The sequence below is a fragment of the Hippocampus guttulatus genome, chromosome 13 (assembly GCF_054856545.1).
Source record: "Hippocampus guttulatus isolate MCC_2025c chromosome 13, RoL_Hgut_1.0, whole genome shotgun sequence".
In the NCBI taxonomy this organism is placed as follows: domain Eukaryota; kingdom Metazoa; phylum Chordata; class Actinopteri; order Syngnathiformes; family Syngnathidae; genus Hippocampus; species Hippocampus guttulatus.
In genome coordinates, this window is record NC_141273.1 from 4357624 (window position 1) to 4378087 (window position 20464).

Sequence of the window (20464 nt, forward strand, 5' to 3'; positions counted from 1 at the left end):
TAAAATCTTACAGGAAGGACACAACAGCATCACAAAATGAAGATCTCATGCCCCTGAGCGTTGAGCACATCCACCCCAATTTTGAAGTGGGGTTCATCGACGACACTAAATTGTTTTGAGATGTGAATCGTTGTCTATATGTGCCCTGCGATTGGCTGGATGACCATTTCAGGCTGTACCCTGCCTCTCACCCCAAAAATCAGCTTGGGTAAGCTCCACCATACCTGTGGCTCGAACGAGGATACGTACAGTAGAAGGTGGATGGATGTCCTCAAGAACCAATACTAACCTCGTCTTTCCTGTCGAGGCCAAAATGAACAGCGAGGTGCATTCCGGGACAATATGTACACCACTCCTCTCATACTTTCTAAATTGAATGTTGAAAGAATGGTAAATTAATACAATTACTTTCATGGAACTCAATTCTTACGTATTAGCCTATTTTAGCTTAATTAATGATTAAACCACAAAAAACAAATAAAAGGCCTCCCCGTAAATACAGGCACTCACTACTATAGAAGTAAAAAGCTTACGGGTAGTTTACTTACTAAGTTAGCCAAACAGTGGTGAGAGAATTAAATGTTGCAAATCCTATTTTCCAGCAAGGAATAAATTGTAATGTTTGTTTTCTAGCTCATAACGTATTAGTAGGAATCTGTTTTTATATTACCGTGCTTTTTTTTTTTTAGAAGGAAATAAATAAAGGAAAGGACAGAGCCGACTCTTCCTACTCAGGAAACTGAGGTCAAGTTCAGGGGTCGCTTCTTAAGACTTTCTATAACTCGGTGGTGGCCTCGGCCATCCATTATGGCATTGTCTGCTGGTCAGGCAGCATCTCAGCCCGGGACAGAAAGAGACTGGAGCGACTGGTCAGGAAGGCCAGTTCTGTCCTGGGCTGCTCCCTTGACACTCTGGAGGAGGTGGGCAACAGAAGGATGCTAACTAAGCTAAAAGCTATGATGGACAGTCCCTCCCACCCTCTCCAGCCCGCCCTGACAGCACTAGGTAGCTCCTTCAGCCAGAGACTGTTACACCCGCGCTGCAAGAAGGAGAGATACCGACGCTCGTTCCTACCGACTGCTGTGAGGCTGCTGAATAAAAAATAGCAACAATAATATTATTAATAATAATTAAATGATGTGGAAAACAACTGTAAATAGCACTGCGATTTATCCATTTTGTATTTATATTGCACTTAATTGAACGGTGTTTGTTTGCTTTTTCTTCTTTCTTCTTTCTGCCTACATTCTTGCTGCTGGAGGCTGTAAATTTCCCCGGTGTGGGACAAATAAAGGATATCTTAATCTTAAATGATGTGAACAAATTGCTTCATGAATATAAAGTGAGAGCCATAATGGTTTGTTTTTTTTCCATTATCAGGCAAAGCAACTTTTTGAGTACTTCCTGTATGGACACACGGTCGATGTGGGAAACAGTTCTTAAAGACAGGTCAACCTCGATATGTTTACAAAGCTGTCCAAGAAAGGATGTGCTACATTCCGCCACGCTTGCTGTTCTGTTGCACTCAAGTGTTACTGATCTGTGTGTCTTGTTTTCCCATAGCGGTCTTTGCTTTGCTATTCCAATTTCTCTGCCCAATAAGTCCAAGCAAAGCGCTGCTAATCAACTCCTTTGTTAACCATGCACGCATTCTGACACCAAGGCCTAAATTCCCATCTTAAAAGTATCCTAATATCTGTGGTCTTAAATTAGAAATGTGAAATTTATCAAGTTAAAAATAGTGAGTTTTGTCAATAGATGATGATTAAGCGTTCGGGGAGTACTTAATACACAGAGTTCTAGCTTGTGACTGCAGCATTGTGAAAGGCCCGCATCAGCACTCCGATGCGAGTCACAATGCAATACATTTAGCGGCAAAAGAGCGCATCAGCAATACCTGTGATCGTGTTGGTGTTCAAGGAATCCCAGCTAATCTTTTTGCACAGATCAGGCTAACTCAACTAACTCACAGTGAGGTGCTTGATGTCAACTTATCACACAGGGCAAAAGGACAAAAAAATATCTCGCAGGAAAAATGAATTGATAATTAATACAGCCGGCTTTGAATTTTAATTTCAGCTGTCTTCATTTGACCCTAATGCGGTTTTTCAACATTTCAGCCAAGTGCGTTTTTAAAAAAGAAAATTCTAAAACCAGGGTTAAACCTTTTTTTTTTAATCCATAATGCTAAGAGATATTATTGGCATAAACACAACACTGCTCCTCATAAAGTGATCATAGTACATACATACAGTGAAGCATGGTGGTGGCGGCTGCTTTTCTTCAGCTGGAACTGGGGCCTGAGTCAAGGTGGGAGGAATTATGCACAATTCCAAAGAGCCATAAGGCTTCTGCGAGAGAACAAAGAAAAAAGCCGAGCTAGGAAAAGCCTTCTAGAACATCTGAAATGTATCTGTGGCTAATCGGAGGCATTTAAAATGGTGACTCCCACAAGTGAATGCAATCGGTACGTTCCGAACACAGCCAGCTTTGAACTTGAAAAGGTTCAACAGCTGCATGGATGCTTTGTCTGTCATGCTTGCAGGACTTTAAGAAGGTGCTACATGCTGAATGCTGCTCCCCCAGTGGCCGCTGCCTACCTATCATGTATCGGTTTGCCTTAAAATGTTAACGAAAAATCAACAATGATTGCGAGGGACAAACATTTATTGTAACCCTACAAAAGACACAGGTGAGAAAAATACAAAAAAAAAATAAAAAAAAGAAACTATTATAGAAATGAAAAAAAAAAAAAAAGGATTCTCATTCTTACACAAGTCTCAAAAGTTATCCACTGTACACAGACCACAGTTTATTAATCATATTTTTAATATATATTTTTCCCCGTAATGCTGTGTACATACAAAATATAGCAAACTAAATAAGGCAAATAAATAGAGGTACAATTTACAGGAAAATGCAACATTCCTCAACGTTTTATTGGTGTTTTAGTTTTAGCTCAAACATCAAGAACGGTGTACAAAATATTTTTGTTTTGTTTTCTTCCAACTGTACATCTTTTTGTGAAGGGTACTTTTCTTTCCAACCATACAAAATACTGACTTGTCACATTTATACAGCCTTCAAAAAGTGGGTGCAACATTTCTCAGGCAGTACAAAGTGATGTATAACTTTAATAACATTTTTTTTTCTCTTTTTCTTTTTAATAGCGCAAGCAACATCCTATTCAAAGGTTAAATCCGATACATCACACTGTGTGCACACTTCTTTGGGCATGCAGCTTTTGATGCCAAGTGCATGTTTGAACACAAAACTAAACACCTCCCCGCCCCCCCTTTTTTTTTTCTTTTTTGACATTGCAAAATCAAGGACGCAGACATGTACGGTCTGTGTCCTCCACAATCCCGTCTCTCATCCCTCATTTTTCCAGCGGCCCAGCCGGAGTACCAATCACTTGCCTCTTTCCTCTTTTAACAAAACTTTTTCATTTTTTTTCTTAGTTTTTTTTTTTTTGCAGCACCCTTCGCAGTTCAAAGAACTCTAAACCCTCAAAACAACATTGCAAATGGAAATGTCCCGTATAAAAGTGCATCGAAAAAAAAAAAAGCTACTCATGTCATTGAGTTTTCCATCTTTGACACTCCAAAATCAGCCAGTCAATGGCCTATAATAAACATCCAAACGTGGAACAAAACACACATGTAAGAATACTGACAAGGTTGCAGTAAATAGTTTGCCCTAAAATTTGGGGTTAAAGTTTCAGGTTAAGTGTCGAAAAGGTTCTGCCAAAGTTGGATATACGAAGTGATTAACTGGAAAGACAAAGAAAGGATGATGAGCGGGAAGGAAAAATCGACACGAGATGCTGGTTAAAGAGGTTTTGATTTCACGGGCGCCACCAAGTTCGTTTCGAGGTGGGCCACACATTCAGTTTGAGGGCAAATGGTGAAAGACTGAAATAACAAAGGCTAAACATGAATGCAAGTGGTGGGAGACTGAACTTCCACTGTTACTCATTTTCAGACACGTCAATCTTGACTGTCCTGGGATCCAGCTACAGAGCTGCTCTTTATTATTTTCCTGCACGGGAACGCGAGCAGTCACCTGTGCTCAACATACTGTATGTCCTTTGTCGGCTGCATTTTCTCTCTCTTTTTTTTTTTTAAACCAGCATACTGGACATCCATTTGAAGCACCACACAGAAAGAGGAATGGTACGTGTGCACAAAGAAGGGTCAGAGGCACTTCAAGGTGAGTATGTGGTCAAAAGAAGGTGACGCGATGAAGGACAAAACATCGGACAACTTCAGAAAATACGGCGTCTTTTCTCCTCATCACAAAACTTCATGACGGAGTAACACCGAGTGCTTGTTGAGTCAAGTGCATGGGAAGGACTTGGGAGCAGTGTTGCGGTGCTGTTAATACACTTGGTCGGAGAATAACACTGGTGCTTTTAAACAATAGGGTGTGCAAATCATATGAGCTCTCCACATCAGATTAAATATTTTATGCACTGGAAAAGACCAAGCTACTGCTTTAAACTGTTATGTTTTATTTCAGTATCTTATACTTACTTCACCGTCAGCTTTCCTAAATTGTCCCCTTCAATGACTAATGAACATGGTGCCCTCTAGTGGTGACATGACGAACTACAACATTCTTGCACTGAGCCCACCACCCACACCGCAGCATTTGTGGCATTTACTAAGATTCTCAAAATGGATAGATTCAATTCCTTCTATCGCTACTTGCAAAAGTGTTTCAATCAAGCCATGTTTGCAGCGGTAGGTCGCCAATCAAAATGTTTTCTTGACATACAAACGAGCAGAAACATGGAAGTAATGATTGTTTTTCAACAACGTGTCGTGTGCACCATTTAGAGATAACATAGGAATCTGTAAAGGCCAATGGCATTGCAGCAAGCGTAGACATGGAATGGCAGCCCGGCAGAATCTTGGTGCTAATAATTAGACTGGCGGCTGCGACTGAGGCGAGCTACTTGGAATTGTGAACCATGACCAGCGTGGAGCAGGCAGGCTGGCAGCGGATCATGGAAACAAAACGCCTCTGTAAGTGTTGAAAATGTGTATAAATGTGTATATTGCCAAATGGCGTTCCTTTTGTTGGCCAGAGAGAGGACGCGCACAAAGTATAGGCTGGCGAGACAAGAGGAGCTGCAGTGCAAACAGGACGAATGAAACATAGAATCTCATTTCATTTCAGAGTACAAAACCCCCAAAATGCCATGAACACGTTAAAAAACAAAAACAAACAAAAAACCCCCCCCAACAACTCTTGAGCTAAAAATACAAATGCCTAATTGCAGTATGTTTTCTGACATGTTTCTTCTATTTTGGCACGAGTTGCTGCCAGAACAAGGTAGTGGACATGACACATTGATGCTGCGATGAGAACAAAGAGGTCATGTGACCACCAGCTGCTTCATTCCTGGCTGGCGATTTTTGAACCTGTGCCATTCCCACTCGATCGTTTCCAGATGCGAGCTTTGCTTCTTTCCCACTCCGCTGTCTTACTTTTTGGTCTGTGGCCATGTGATCCCAGACAGGGTGGGGTGGGGGTGGGGGGGGGGGTGGTTGTTGGGAAGAAGCGGTGAAAAAAAAGGGAAGTGACAGATGGCGAGGAGTCGAAGCACAGTTGTCAAAGTCAGGTGAAGATGTGTCACAGTGGTCTGCACCAGGTGTCCCCACCCGCCCTGCGGTCAGATCGGGATATCACACAACATCCAACGGGGGACGGGGGGGACGGGTAACGCGAGAGATCCACGTCGGGGCTGAGCTTCAGGCGACGTCCTAGTAGTTGACTTTTGTGACGGCTCGTTCTCGCCCCCCTCCGCCGCCGCCGCCCTCCACCAGCTGGTTGACGGAACGCTTGCGGTTGCGTTTGAATTTGTTCAGGTCCTTGTCAAAAACCTCGCCCGAACGCAGCGCCGACACCAGGTCGTCAAATTCCCCTCCGACCTCGTCGGAGGCGCCGCTCTTCTTGGACCGCCGTTCCCGCTCCCGCTGCTCCTTGAGCTGGAAAGCGAAGGAATTGTTTAGACGTTGACAACTTTGAGAAAGCAAAACGAAGTGGCACGAAGTGAACGTTGCGGAGCTGAAGCGGAACTCAAACGCTGCAGAATGAACTGAATCGATTAAATGCCGAATGTGAGATTTGACGTTGGAATGCTCTAAATCAAGAAGTGTGGAAGGAGGAGCTAAATATATAACATCGCTCTTAATTTGGTCAGATTTTGTTTCAAAAACGTCTTGAATTTGGTGAATAGTTCCCAAAATGTGATCAATGAAGAGAATACTTTTATTTTGAAACTGAAAAGATTTGAGTGGGTTAAGAAAGGTGAAAGGAGGAGGAAAATGTGTAAGATGGATTTTATTGTGAAAAGAATGGAAAGTGGGAATTCTTGGTGTGTGAAAAACAGTTCCTGAATGAGCTGCACACAGCGATGAGGACATTACGTTGGTTGAATGTGTTATTTTTCTGTGAAATTTTATTATGCGAAAAGAAATTCCAATCATTTGGATTGAAACGGTTTGAATTGATTGACACAAAAAGCGGATGTCCTCAGAAAGTTTTTTTTTTGGTAAATGCTGATGAGCATTCACACAATTGATACGACACGGGGAAGCTCAAGCATTTTGATTTTGATGGCACAGCGGATGCGCCTCTCACCATGGCCTCCATGCGCGCCCGCCTCTCCTCCTCATCCTTGCGCCTCTGCATGTTTTCCAGGTCTTGGCGGGCCTCGCTGAACGACTGCAAGAAGGTGTCGAAAATGCCAAAGAACTCGTCGGGCTGCATTCTCCCTTCGTCCTCCCCAAAGTGCTTCAGAGATTTGGTGAACTGCGCGGGGAGAGGCATGCATGAAATTTCACACTGATTTTTGCCGGGTACGAATCTGCACCTCTAACACATGTCTGACAGACTCCGATGACCTCACATGACCCCGAATGTTTAGCACGCAGCACTTCAGCCATGTTCAAGTCTCTCTGTGCATGATGTCTAGAAGTCGAAATGCCAGACATCTCCAAAAGGTATCAAAACAAATTTGGCAAATCCCAATATCCCTGTCATTTCATGCACAGGGTCCCACTCGGCGCATGTCAAATTTATATTCAAAAGGCTCAGGTCAATATTAAACATCCAAGAAATCACAGACAGGGCAGTAAAAAGTCATGAACTTCATGTACTATGAGGTGTGGTCGTCGGGCTTTTTTTCCAGTACAGTATTGCATAACCATCCTGTCATCACGGGCTGGCCGTCGTAGCAACCGAAACCTCAATATTTCTCTCCTCTAATTACGTTTCTGGTCGAATCTGTTTCCCGCGTTCGACATGGGTGTGCCGGTAATCTGGAGATGCGCAAATATAAAATGGAGCTAATTATACTATGGACATGCATTGTTTGAAAGCTGGCATTGATATTGGAAATAAGTTCTCCTCCGTCCATACGCCGGACCAGATCTCCAGCAGCGTTCCAAGTTTGCACTCTGATGCCGCCATGAACATGAACAACAGTGAAGATCAGCGGTTGTGAACTCATCTCAGCTTGTTAAAGGAGCACATCCCCTTAAACTAGCGACACTTTGTTAAGTCCAGGGAGGTACATTGGGACATTGGTACATACTACAATAATTGGGTGGCACAGTACATCAGGCTTTCCAACAACCAATCAGAAGCCACCTTGTGGTTTATGACAAAAAAATAAAAGAAATCTCTCTGCTTAAAGCACCACAACAGAATGTGCATGTTTTAGCCATCCCAAAACGCAAATCATGCATATCATGCTTGAACAAGACAAAATAGATTTGAATGCCATTCTGAAAGATGATCGCACTTATCGCCAAATCCATCCATTTTCTACGTTGCTCGTCTCGACGGACCTTGGGTGAGAGGCTGAGCACACCGTGGACGAGTCGCCAGTCAATCACAGGGCTCATCCAGGCAAACAACCATTCACACCAACGGGCAATTTTGAACCTTCAATGAGCTTCAGTGTGGTCGCATGCCGGCGTCCCCCGCATTCCCAAACGCTTCATCAATACGTGTGGTTTAATTTTTGCTACTGTATGCAGCCCCAATTCGTGTGTAATTGACTGAAACAATCATCTCAATGCAAGCATGCACGATGACCACACACACACCCCCACACCATGCTGATTTGCTAACCAAATCAAAAGCCTTGACAACATTCCAGCACTTCAACTCATGGCTGCTGTGAATAACGCAGAACGCCATTTCAAGTACATAACACGCGTAATTGGAGTGCTCGAAGGCTAAAAGCCTGTAAGCGCTTCAACAGATGAATGAATAATGCTTTTAGTGTTACAAGTCAGACTAACAAGCCGCGCCTGCCATTTGTGTCCAACGCTCATAATTTACATTTTATTAGGATGTCATCCGCACATACAATATTTATTTTAAAAGGGAAAATTAATCCTGTGTGTGTGTGTGTGCGCACACACGTGTTGTGAAGGATAAACCAAACAAATCCGTTTTAATGAATGGGAAAATCCCTCCTGTCCCGGGGAAACCTGCGTCCCAGCAACCCTAATGACCTTGGACAAGTGTAATCCTTTGAAATGTATGTAGTAATGTCAGTTTGCGGTTCTGTGTGTATCTCGGCCAAACACACACCTACACACACACACACACACACGCACACACACACACACAAACAGCCTGTGCAGTCATCCTATGCGAGGGATAGCATGGGACTAATAAAGTGAGACCACGCTGAGTATGGTGACCATTTTCTTCGACTGAATATGCGTGAACATTTTCATTCGGGTACCTCAGTATATAAACTAATACTTCTTTAAAGTATCTGACCGATTCTTATTCACCTTTTGAGGAAATAATGTTAATGCTTTTTTTCTGAGCAACAACATGAAAGCTTTGCAGCCATCGTTCAGAAAACTGCTGACGTCATCAAGAAGGATTCCAAGAAGTCCTTTCCGCATGCCCAAAAATTCGGATTTTTCAAGGGCCAGCTCTGGCACTCGGTGAAAGACGATGATGGCCATTGTGCCTCTTTTCAGATGGCCTTTCACATCATTTTTGCTTTTGTTGTTTTTGAGGATAGACTTGCATATTTTGCACATGAACGTATTTTCAGCCTCAGTATCAGTAAAACATATCTACACTTTTGTCGCACTGTTTGACTAGAAGTTGATTTCAGCGAGGCGTCCGTGTTGTTCACAGCAAAACACATAGCTGGCAATTAATAGACTTTGAGCAATAAAATTCGATCGACATGTCGATTCAGTTCGTGCTCTCAAGATAATACTTTAATGTGCAGTTCGAACCAATTTTAGTACACAACAACTTAGTCTATATGCTCACTTCTGTTCTCTCAAAGGTGTGGTGGAGAGTAAAGCAATGTTGACAATTTTCAGCCAGACATGCATAAAGATGTACACGTTTAGAGTCTGGCCCCGGGGAACAGAGGTTTTCTTCCCCCATCTGTAGCTGATGTTCCTGCTCCCCTGTTTCTTTACCAGTGACATCCCATCAGGCTTGTTTTCCCTCTAAATCCCCCACTTACAAATAATGAAGTGGAAAGGAAGCTTTTACTTGGAGCCACTTCTCCCCCTCGGTATTCATCACACACCAGTCAGGAGCGCATTGGAAAATGAAAAGGCGGATCACAATAATCGATTGAAGATGCGCAAAGTCTGCAAATCTTTTTACCCTGTTCTTTTTTTCCCCTCCAAAATTTAAATTCATCACTGAGACAGCCCGGCAACTTGAAACACATTTGTCTCAGCTGACAAAAGATGGAAAGAGGAAATGTGAAAACGGCAACTGAAAGAGACAACGAGAAGACAATGGAGGAATCCTCGCTAATAGTTCAGTTTTTGGGTTTCCCCGTCATTGTAGAAGTGATCAGATCAGACAAAGAAGTATTATAGTTTTTCTCTTGAGAGTGGAGTCTTTCATCATCCCTTTTCCCCCCTAGCTAACGTGAAGGGTTGGTCAAGAACACAACTGGCTAAAGATTCCCTTTTAAGCCACCCACATGGAATCTCAAACATGTTCACTGTGTGGCAAGCTAGGTTAGCAGTTACCTTGTCCTTGGCCTCGCTCAATTGATCCTCCAGTTCAGAGAAGCTGAAGCCAGCCACTGTGATGAAGTCACCAATCACAGGCACAAACTTATCTCCACGTTCCCTTGTCCTGCTCTGTTGGTACTGCAACTCCTGGTGCAAAAACAGGCAGGAAACAAAACACTTCTTAAACACGAGGCTGTCGTATTTACTCGACTATAAGCGACAACTTCTTTCTCCATTCTTTGAATCCTGTAGCTTTTAATGTGACGCGGTTTATTTATGCATTTTTACTGATGATCTTAAGTCTGCCAATAGAGTCTCATCACATCTGACCAATGAAGTTACCGAACATAGTGGACCAATGAAAGTGGCCAGGTCCGCCCTCATGCTAAATATTCATCAGGCATTTGGTGTTGGAATGCACACTTGTGAGGGTGGGGGCAGGTTGCCTGAAGATAGAAATACGAAACGATTGTATGCCTGGCTATTCAAGAAGCAATTGAGAGCAAAAAGAGGAATCTTGACTTAAGTTGAGTGAGCTTAGGGAAGGAGTGCCATAAATACAGCCATCACTGCAAGTTGACCCCAGTCTCTCTGTTTGTTTGGGACAACAGGACAGCAAGTCCGGCCATTTAGCGACATCCCAATATAAGTTTGTGAATCTCTTGTGTCTCCCCAGCAGTGTTGTGTCCAAGGACCGGCAACCCGAGGCCAAGGCCAAGGCCAAGGACTTGACTCTGAGGCCAAGGCCAAGGCCAAGGACTTGGAAAAATTTCCGGGGCAAGGCCAAGGCCGAGGACTTGAGAAATTTTCCGAGGCCAAGGCCAAGGACCAAGGACTTGCCTCCGAGGCCAAGGCCAAGGACCAAGGACTGATTTTGAAACTAAGGCCTAGCCGAGGACATGTATAAAACAATGCTATCATACCACTTGGCAGGTCTTCATGATTTGCAACACCTCTCCATCATAATCCTTTGCACTCCCTAACGCTTGAATTAAGTGTTTTTATTCAAAGAGTAGAACAGTCAGGGTACGTGTTATTTATACTGAGAAAAAAAAAATCATATGGTATACATTTATGAATTAATGTTTTAGTGCAGTACTTTCTTAATATGAAGTAAATCAACACTCAACAGGCATGACATGGCACGGAAGACAAGTTGAGTAATTACTTTGCATAGAAGTCAATCACTGACTGCAGAAAAAGCGGTAATCTCTCAGTGATCATTTAACAGTTTACCGGCAGCGAGTCCCTGGGAAGAAAAGTATGAGTGCCATTATGGATTGAGAGACTCCCAAATTTCGAATTCTGAAAGGGTCTACTTATTCAATTGCATATGATAATAACACAAACAACAACATATACTTACAATGATAAACAAATGCTGCAAAAATTTAAATAATTCAGGAGCAGGCCTGAGGATTTCGGAAATTCATGGTAACCGTTTTTCGGTTCCGTCGGATTACCCAATGGGAAACCACGATAACAAATGTTGGGTTCCGTAAACGTTCATCATGGGAACCCATTTTTCTATTTTGACTGATATTGATAATCAAGAATTCCGAAACTCAAAAGTATAATGTTTCAAGGGTCAATGTTTGAAAACTATGCATTAACAATGGACATTACATCAGCAGCTGTGTACTCCAGGTTTATTCCAAAAAAATTAATGGATCAAAAACTGGTGTACTGATGTGGCATCATCAGAGTATTTTTTCCAATCTCACACTGCAAAGATTAATTGACTGGTAATCATTAATACAGGTAAGTATTGATGTGGCTTGACATCCTCTTCCCAAGACGATGTCTACGATCAATTTGACGAAAGAATTTAACACACGTCATCATGAGCTCTACCAACAGTTAACATTAGCATTACTACACCTTGTGACGAATGTTTTATTCATAAAGTTACCATGCTACAACCAGTAAATTATACAATAACCAATACTGTTTCATAATATTTTTCACAGCGATTAGCCTACAAATCTAATGACCAATTTGCCTTGTAATCGTGCCTCGCGTCGTATTTCGCTCTCGCGTTCTGTGCATACGTCACAGGTGAGATGATACGCCCTTTGGACGATTCATACGAAAAATCAGACAAGCATTCCCATTTCTTAAATATCGTAATTAGTAGACCTTGGTGAGTTTTTTCGCCGCCATCTCAAACTTTCATCCGCGCGATTCCTCAGTTTGCGGACTAAAATAACAACCCGCAGGCGCACATAACGTCATCTGTTGTGCCCCCCCAACACTGAAAACAAAACAAAACAAAACAAAACAAAACGAAAGTAAATTAGAAGAAACACACTCACACACCACACCACATCACAAACACACATACAGGCGCAGTGAAATCGCGTGGATCACACAGTCAATTCAAGTGCGATGACTTTTATAATTAAACTATTTTTCGGTCCCGTGAAAATGACGCCACGGAAACGACACGCTACCGGTAACGATTGTTACTGTGAAATCCTCAGGCTTGCCGTAGTTTTTGTTTGTTTGTTTTGCCTGAGAAATTTCCCTTCGTCCCAAAAACGCACATTGTTTGGAACTGTGCGTCCCGTGGGAAAATTATGCGTCAAGGACGCGGGACGCAGAGGTAACGAGATGGCTGAATCTCTAACCATTCTCTGAGTACTACTATTATTACCACTACCACTACTACTACATTAATTAATACCTTCAACTTCACAATAATAATAAATAATTAAATCAACCATGATTTTAAACTATGTATTATCAATATTCATTATTCCAAACATGAGAAAGCATTCAGCAAACATAACTGGAATCGAGCAAAAGGACTCCAAATCCCAACGGCCAAACCCGGAAGTGAACTGCCGACATTATTGACTCCAGTTGTAACGCAAATTACTTGGTTCAAAAAACATTCTAGTGCGACCGCACAAACGTGACGACTGTGCAAAAAGAACTAAATAAAAGACACCACTGTTACAGAAAGGCTTTACACGCTATTTAAACTGCCGATCGCGAACGCAACAAACCGTGATTGAAACTAACTGTGATGCCGCTCTTTATACGTTGCGCTGTTACCTGTTACCTGTCAGTGGCAGACCCGCCCCTCTTAATGCGCCAGAGTTAATCCATCAAGATGGGTTTCCTTGGATGGAATTTATTAGATTTCTTCGTGACTATAGCGGTCCTTATACAAAGGATCCGAGGTTCTAATCCCTCATTGTGTCAGAGGACCGGCAATCCGAGGCCAAGGCCAAGGACTTGACTCCCAAGGCCAAGGACCAAGGACTTGACTCCAAGGCCAAGGACGGGCTCGAGGAACACATCTCTGCTCCCCAGCATATAAACTGGTTTCCAAATGTTTTTGTCTCGTGGGACAACAAGAGTGACTGAGAAAGGTTCTGGGAGGCTTCTGTGTAACTAGGTGCATTTGGCATTGTTTGGGGTTTGGGGTTTGGGGTGGGGGGGGGGGGATAAAGTGTCTGGTGTTTTAAGGAAAATCCGTTTATTTTTTTTAAATCCATCGATGTGACCTCTTTCTTTGCCCATTTCCCATGTCTTACATGAAGACCTGAGGCTATTAATACAAAGTGGCCAATGTGTGTACACATTTGTTTTCATGGCTAAATGTAGCTGTTGTGGCTTTTAATCAGCTGTGCTTTGTAGTACGGCAATTACGGTGCATATGCTTGATGCACTTTGTTAATATGTTAAATGTATAAAGTGCACATGCCTTTTCTCCGCAAATAAACCAGACATTCGGTGTATTTTGGGGCGATTACAGCATTAGAAATTACTGTTAATTTGTGCCCTGCCCAAAAAAACCTAATTACAGGCATGATAAAAACCAGTGGGAGGAAACACAACAAACTCACCGCTTCAAGCGCCTTCAGTCCACTTTTTATACTGTGCACCTCTTTTTCCAACTCTGCCAAACTGGGAAGAATAAATAAATAAATAAAGAATCACTTAAAAGAACTAACTGAACATTCCTGCAAATTTCAGGCGACACCGTTTTGTTCCCGTTTCTACAACCTTTGGCGATTTGGTAAAAGCGTCTTTTCGCCAACATGCTGCTGTATGATTGAACTCACTTGACTTTTGCAGCCTCTGGTATGCTGCTGAGGTCCAGATGGATGTGCAGCGTGTCAGGGTAGTTCTTTTCAAAGATCATGATCAGGTAGTGCAACATGGTGATGTTCCTGGTGGGATTGTGGGGGGAACACATGTCTTACAGAGAAAGTCGAAGTAATGTCCAGCTGTCCAGCCAGTTAATTCAAACAACTCACCTATCTATGCTGGACTTGGTGTCGGCAATCTTATTGAGGCTGGAGACCTTGAACCCAAAGGCATTTCCTCGCTGGCCCTTATTCATGAAGTTGCCGAAGGCGAGCACAACCTCCAGGATTTGAGTCAGCCTCTTGCTCCGCACCACCTCCTTGGAAGCATTCAGAATGGCTACGAGAGAAAATCGATTGAGAGAAGTGAATGGCGAGAATCCTACCGCTGGTGATTGAGAGAACATTTGCAAAGCGTGTCACTTTTAACGTTTGAAATTCCTACTTTGTGAGGTCTACTCAGTGTAATGTGTACCATAAGCACACATCCCATTAGACTAACTCAGGTCTGAACTGTATGATTTTCATATTTTCAATGTCCGTCACAATTGATCAACAAGGCTTGTAAAAAGTGGGCAGCTCAATGGGGAAGCCCATGAAGTCACGAGATCCACTGTTATAAAGAGCAGCAAGGAGAAAAGGGAAAGTTCCAAACTCTGAACTGTAAGCTTTGTTCCCTGAGAAAACAAACCTTGTTGGCAAAGGGGCAGGTGCTTCCCTCTCTCCGCAGCGGAAACCGCAGTGTGAATGCTAAAGCCATTACAATCCATATTCTTATTGTTCCAGTTCACTGTGCCACCGAAGAGCATGAAAATCGTTCTGTGGTCTCTGCTCACAATGTTTGGTCTGATGCACAACAACCTGGCTGACCTTTGCTCCGTTGATAGAATATTCTTAGATTAAACATGCTGGGTGGTCCAGAAAATGGTCTCATCTGGGCTAACACAACGCAACACGATTGAAAACTTAGCATGTGCGGTTTGGGAACATTTGGATGCAACATCAAAGATTTCAAGAGGCTTGGGATTCCAACTCAATTCGTTCAGGATTAGGCTTCTGTTTTCTTTCCAAGCCTGATGGCCAGAAACGTCACAAGATACATTCTATTTGATCTCATTTGACAACAAATGCCGCAGCGCACACAATTAAACTAGGGTCTAAAAAAAACCAACAAGCATGTGAGCGCACATGACCGTGGAAATCTTTTTTTTTTTTTTTTTCCGCCTTCAGGTTTTTGAGCTGAGCTCCATGTTTACGAGCAAAGGCTTTTCCTTCTCGACAAGGGCCAGTTTTCCAAAACATCCTTCGTGGTAACCTGCAAGTCCGCTTACAAAGGCTGCACTCAGTGACCCACGCGCGCACTTGCACACACATTCCCCTGGACTCACGGGTGGGTCTCGAGAATGTTCACCACTACTGACGACATAGTCCGAGTGGCAATCTTACAGCACTACATTATTAGCTTGGACTAAAAAAACGAGCTCTACTAAGTGGAATCTTCTGCTCCATTTGTACTGCAAAGCAAACCAGGTGAAAGATGCCGTTTGGAACCTTACAGCTGCATGGATTTGGTCGTTTTGGAATAAATGCAACGCAGCATTCTAGTAGTCAAAGCCCAGTTTAAAAACAAAAGCTTGTATAGTGTATAGCGTTAAATATCAAATGAATGCTCACCTTCCACCTTTGGCTTGGTTTCAACAAGGCGCTCAGCAAACTTCTTCTTAAAGAACAGAGCTTGCAGTCTCTGCTGGTAGTGGTCAATTCTAATGATAGGAAAAGAAAACCACCACCAATTAATTTGATAAATCTGTTTCAAAAGGTGACAAAGTGATCTGGCAATATTAAACGGTGGACTCAGAAATATATTCAACATAATGAGAGAGCTGTGGTTAACTCATTCAGTACCAGCCAATTCTGGACCAAGTCTGAAAAGACGTTTAAAAACGTCTTTGGGAGTGAATGAGTTAAACGGAAATACGGTAGGCAGGATTACGGTGCACAAAAGGAAATAAGATGCTTTCATCAACTTATGGAACACAGTGTAGACTGTTCTACAACTGCAAAGGGACCACTGATTGTGTCGCCGCCTCACTAACATTCCTCTTGATGCTTGTCTTGCCATGGGATCCATTTATGCAAGTGTGTGATGGTGAGGAAATGAATGTAGAGCATGTAAAAAGAAGTGAGAGTTAAACTGAATTAAGATAAGATAAGAAAACCTTTATTAGTCTCGCAGGAATGGAATTACAATCTATTATTATCCACAATGCAAACTCGAGGCTTGCTATGTTTTGCCACTGCCTCTTCTTCATGAGCAGCAGCATTATTCTTTTTACTAAACACAGGAAAAAGCATCTAACTTTCCAGTCTTTGCCGGATGGAAAGCATTGCACAAAAGGTGGCTGCGTACCTGCTCATTTCAAACAGGAAGCGATCCGCTCGGGCCATGCGCTCGAGCTCATGTTTGTGCTCCTCCAGGAGATCAATGTCACTCTTCTCTGGGATAAACTTCAGCAACTTAAAAGCACACACACACATGCATGCAAGAGTGACTGAATGCGTTATTCGGGGCCTGCATAATTTTCAAAATAGCTGCTGATACATATTCAATGAAGGAACCGATGCCATCTATTATCTACCTCCTTAAACTTTTATTTTTCTTATCTGTAGCTGTGGTTTTGTGCCGACGTATTCATCCATTTGATATCTTTGCCAAAAACAATCCTGGTTTATGAGTTTTGCACTTTGCTGTTCTTGGGAAAAAGGAAATAGCAAAACAGCGGCACACTTCAACTAAGCAGTATCAGTAATCCACAGACAAAAGTCGCCATCTTTTTTTTTCCCCTGAAATCGTTTACAGTATATATGGACCCTCCTATCTCGTCACATGAGTATGCATCATGAGTCTGAATTACATAATTCATGTATGCAGCCAAGGCTCACCTGCTCCAGCATGTCTTTAGCCAACTCTTCTCGCTCATCCATCTCTAGGATGGCCCTCTTAATCTCCTCATTGCTCATTTTTAATCTAAAAAAAAAGAAAAAGGAGAGAGAGAAAAAAATGCGTGGTTAATCACACATGTTTACTATTTCATAAGGTATCCACTTGTATTATTAAAGGGTTAATAAATGTTGTCCCTCAATTAAAACTGATTATCTGTACAAAGTCAAAACCTTTAAAGTGGAAGTTAAGTGAAACAGTTGATATACGATATGTTCCATGCGCTCCCACGAGTCAAAGCACGCCATTCTGATGAATAGTGCGTTTGTGGAATATGAATCAAGAAACAAAATCTAGCCGTTTTTATTTATCTTGGAGGGGGAGGGCATTTTGTTACTTGCCCTTGACTGAAAATGACATCACAGTGCCTAAGGGCTCAGGTAGTTGACCAATCATGGCTTAAGGTTTAGTCATGTGCTTAATTCAGATTCCACAAACACAATATTAATCAGAATACCCCGATTTGAATAGTGGAGCCACATGGAATATATTATGGGAAAGAAAATGTTTCCTGTAGATCAGGTGAGTGTAGATAAAGAATTTGGTGAGTATAAAATGATGACATATTGCAAACATTTCAGCATGTTCTTGTCCGCGCACCACCGATGACTGTTGATTAAAATTTCATCTATACCAGTATTGACAGTGTTGTCTTTGTTAAAGCAAGGTGTTTGATCGTCTTTTCAGCAAGCATTTGCCTCTCAGTGAATGATTTCCCCCCCCCCTGCTTCATGGAGCAAACGCTTTCCCTTGAGTTCCTGTCATCATCTCAAAAATATAATTATGAACCATTTCACTGGCACTGAATGTACATGTCTGGTCTGGTGTTTGTCCAGGGAGTACTGCCAGCTGTCCTCAGTGCCCTTGAAGAGTGTTAAATGTCCTGATGTGTGATCAATAGCAGCATTGTCAATCTGCACACTAAAGCCTTATTGACTGACCGTTGACCTTATTTTGGGTCGAGTATGGATCCCCTGGCTCATGCAATCTGGACACACTATTGAGTCAAGGGAACCAACTGCAGATTCCTTTGACAAAGACAGACTCCAGGAAGCCTATGTTTATTGATCTGGAAAGCGAGAGGGGTCAGTGATCAAAGTCTCCAAAGGGGTTTGGGGAAGTGTAGTGAGCAGACAAATGGAAAACATTTTGCCGAACGGACCTTGAATGATGACAATTGATCCCCATTCAGATAGAATGGGATTTCAAGCGTGTGTGCTGTGTACGTGTGAATCACTTAGGGGTACACACACACACACACACACACACATGCACACGCACACACAATCACAAACTATTTAGCTGTAATTTGACTACTCTCCCATTACCACCGATATGGTCTGCCTGCCACATGACACATCTGCTCGTCAAAAAAAAAAAAGAATTACAAAAACTGACGGATGTTTCCTATTGTCCATTTAAAACAGACAAAAGCACATGCCGCTCTGACCTTTGACCCAAATGCTTCTCCGTCATGGAAATGCCAATAAGCTCCACGTTTGTTGACGGTGTGAAGTCACAATAACGAACACCTACTTTGAAAGGAGGATGACACAGTTTTGCGCGCGTCGGCCATCGATGACTGACAGCTCCTTAACTTTCCGCGTGCTGACGTAGATGTCATCCATAGAACCGGTCTCCTTCTGCACAAACAAAAGAAGCAAAGAAAGAGATTAATGGATGTCAGTCACTACATGACTCATAGACAACGTCTGCATAACAAGAGATCTTATTCTCAACATCTGTAACCCCGTTGATGCTCTCAGAGAGGATGTGAGCTGTTTTAAATATTAACAGGATGTGCTTATTTGGAGCAGATTAAAAACACAAACTAAAAACATAAAATTCAGTTTGCCGCCATTAACTGCACATCATGTCGTCCTCAATTGCCGAGAACCTACAATGAAAAAGCTTTGAATGACCTGATGAAGGCATTTGATTTACAAACTCAAAAGATGTCAAATTAGCTACTTTTTGAGATGAGCCGCCACTGAAAACACTGCATAAAAGGTCATTGACAAGCAAGAAACACAAAGTCAAGAATTTGTCTTGTCAGCCTCACATAAATGTATTCAAAATCCAAATGAGGTAGGAAGAATCAATTGTATGTCTGAGAAAACTGGTTGTGGGTGAATGTTGAATACAATCTACCGGTATTTAGGATGCAAGTTGGTTTCCTGTTTGCTTGAAAGAGTCCCTTTTGAGGTTGTTGGGTGTGAAGTGTATAAATCAGATGCAGCTTGTCTAGAAAATGCTTGCATTGACCTTCAGTGGCTGGCAGCGAATGCGGGTTGGCATGGAAGGATGACTACTTTTACTTTCACTGGGGTTGCCAAAGTCCTCTTTTCTTGGACTAAAAATGCTCAGAGCTGTTAACTAAGAAAAAAATGATGTCTTCATCTTTTTTTGGGGGGGGTGTGGTGTGGAACAACTCAAATTAATCACAACACTGTGTGCACCATTTTTGAATCACTTGGAATAATATACTGTACTGGAATAAGTGACAGATAATTCCAAAGTCTAAATGGTTGTGTAACCATTGCCAATACCGCAATTGAATATGATGTATTTCCTTATCATTTTATTGGAATCAAAAGACAGACACGTATCCCCCCCCCCCCCTTTCAAAAAAATAAATTAAGCATTTTGCAGCCACCTGTATGGCAAGAAGAGAAGGCGCCGGCTACACTGAAGGTAGCAAAAGGTGACTTGATGAAGCCTTGAACTCACCTGCTTGAAGGATTGGTTAGTGAGCAGGTCCTGCCCAGGCAGCCGGAGAGCGCAGAGACACAAAACACATGCAAAGATTAGCACTTGAAGCAGAGACACGGTGTTGGCTTTACAGCAGAGAACTACAACTGCGCACATGACAAGCGCATGCTGAGAAGCCCGCTCGGAGCAAAACAGTATACAGTCTACCGCTAAGTCAAATGGGTATTCTTTTTGTTTTTCTTAATAAATTCATGGTTGTTACTACATAGTCTTGAATGAATCATCAAACACCTGCTTTGAGACGGAAAACACAGAAACATGTCAAATGAGCGTAGCGTGTGAAATAAATCAACATGGGGCCCATGTCAGGCTTGTGAAGTCAACCACGCCAACATTGGTCTGATGGATTCAATGGAACCAAACTATCCTAAGAATTGGTTTTTATACAGCTATACCCCAAATAAATTTACCTTGAACTATAATAGTTGGAGCCGGTTACAATAAAATCCTCTGTATGAATGAATGCAAACATAATACATCACTGTCACCCATTTCCAATGACTGATGAACCTTGAAAACAAGTCTGCATATGCGGCCAGGCTGTCAAAAGAACATTT

At 42.4% G+C, this 20464-nt stretch overlaps 1 protein-coding gene across 1 annotated transcript in view; it reads right to left on the minus strand.

Moving 5' to 3' along the window:
* Positions 1-2649: 2649 nt before the first annotated feature.
* daam2 (dishevelled associated activator of morphogenesis 2) overlaps positions 2650-20464 on the minus strand; it is an 88677-nt gene continuing 70862 nt past the window's right edge. The window contains exons 16-26 of the mRNA XM_086127419.1: positions 19866-19895; positions 18672-18778; positions 17078-17162; positions 16545-16651; positions 15809-15897; positions 14306-14474; positions 14111-14218; positions 13892-13952; positions 10050-10181; positions 6652-6822; positions 2650-5996 (exon numbers count right to left, since the gene is read on the minus strand). Of these exons, the coding sequence (XP_085983545.1) occupies positions 5772-5996; positions 6652-6822; positions 10050-10181; positions 13892-13952; positions 14111-14218; positions 14306-14474; positions 15809-15897; positions 16545-16651; positions 17078-17162; positions 18672-18778; positions 19866-19895 (1284 nt within the window). The 3' untranslated portion in view covers positions 2650-5771. The remainder of the gene's footprint in view (positions 5997-6651; positions 6823-10049; positions 10182-13891; positions 13953-14110; positions 14219-14305; positions 14475-15808; positions 15898-16544; positions 16652-17077; positions 17163-18671; positions 18779-19865; positions 19896-20464) is intronic.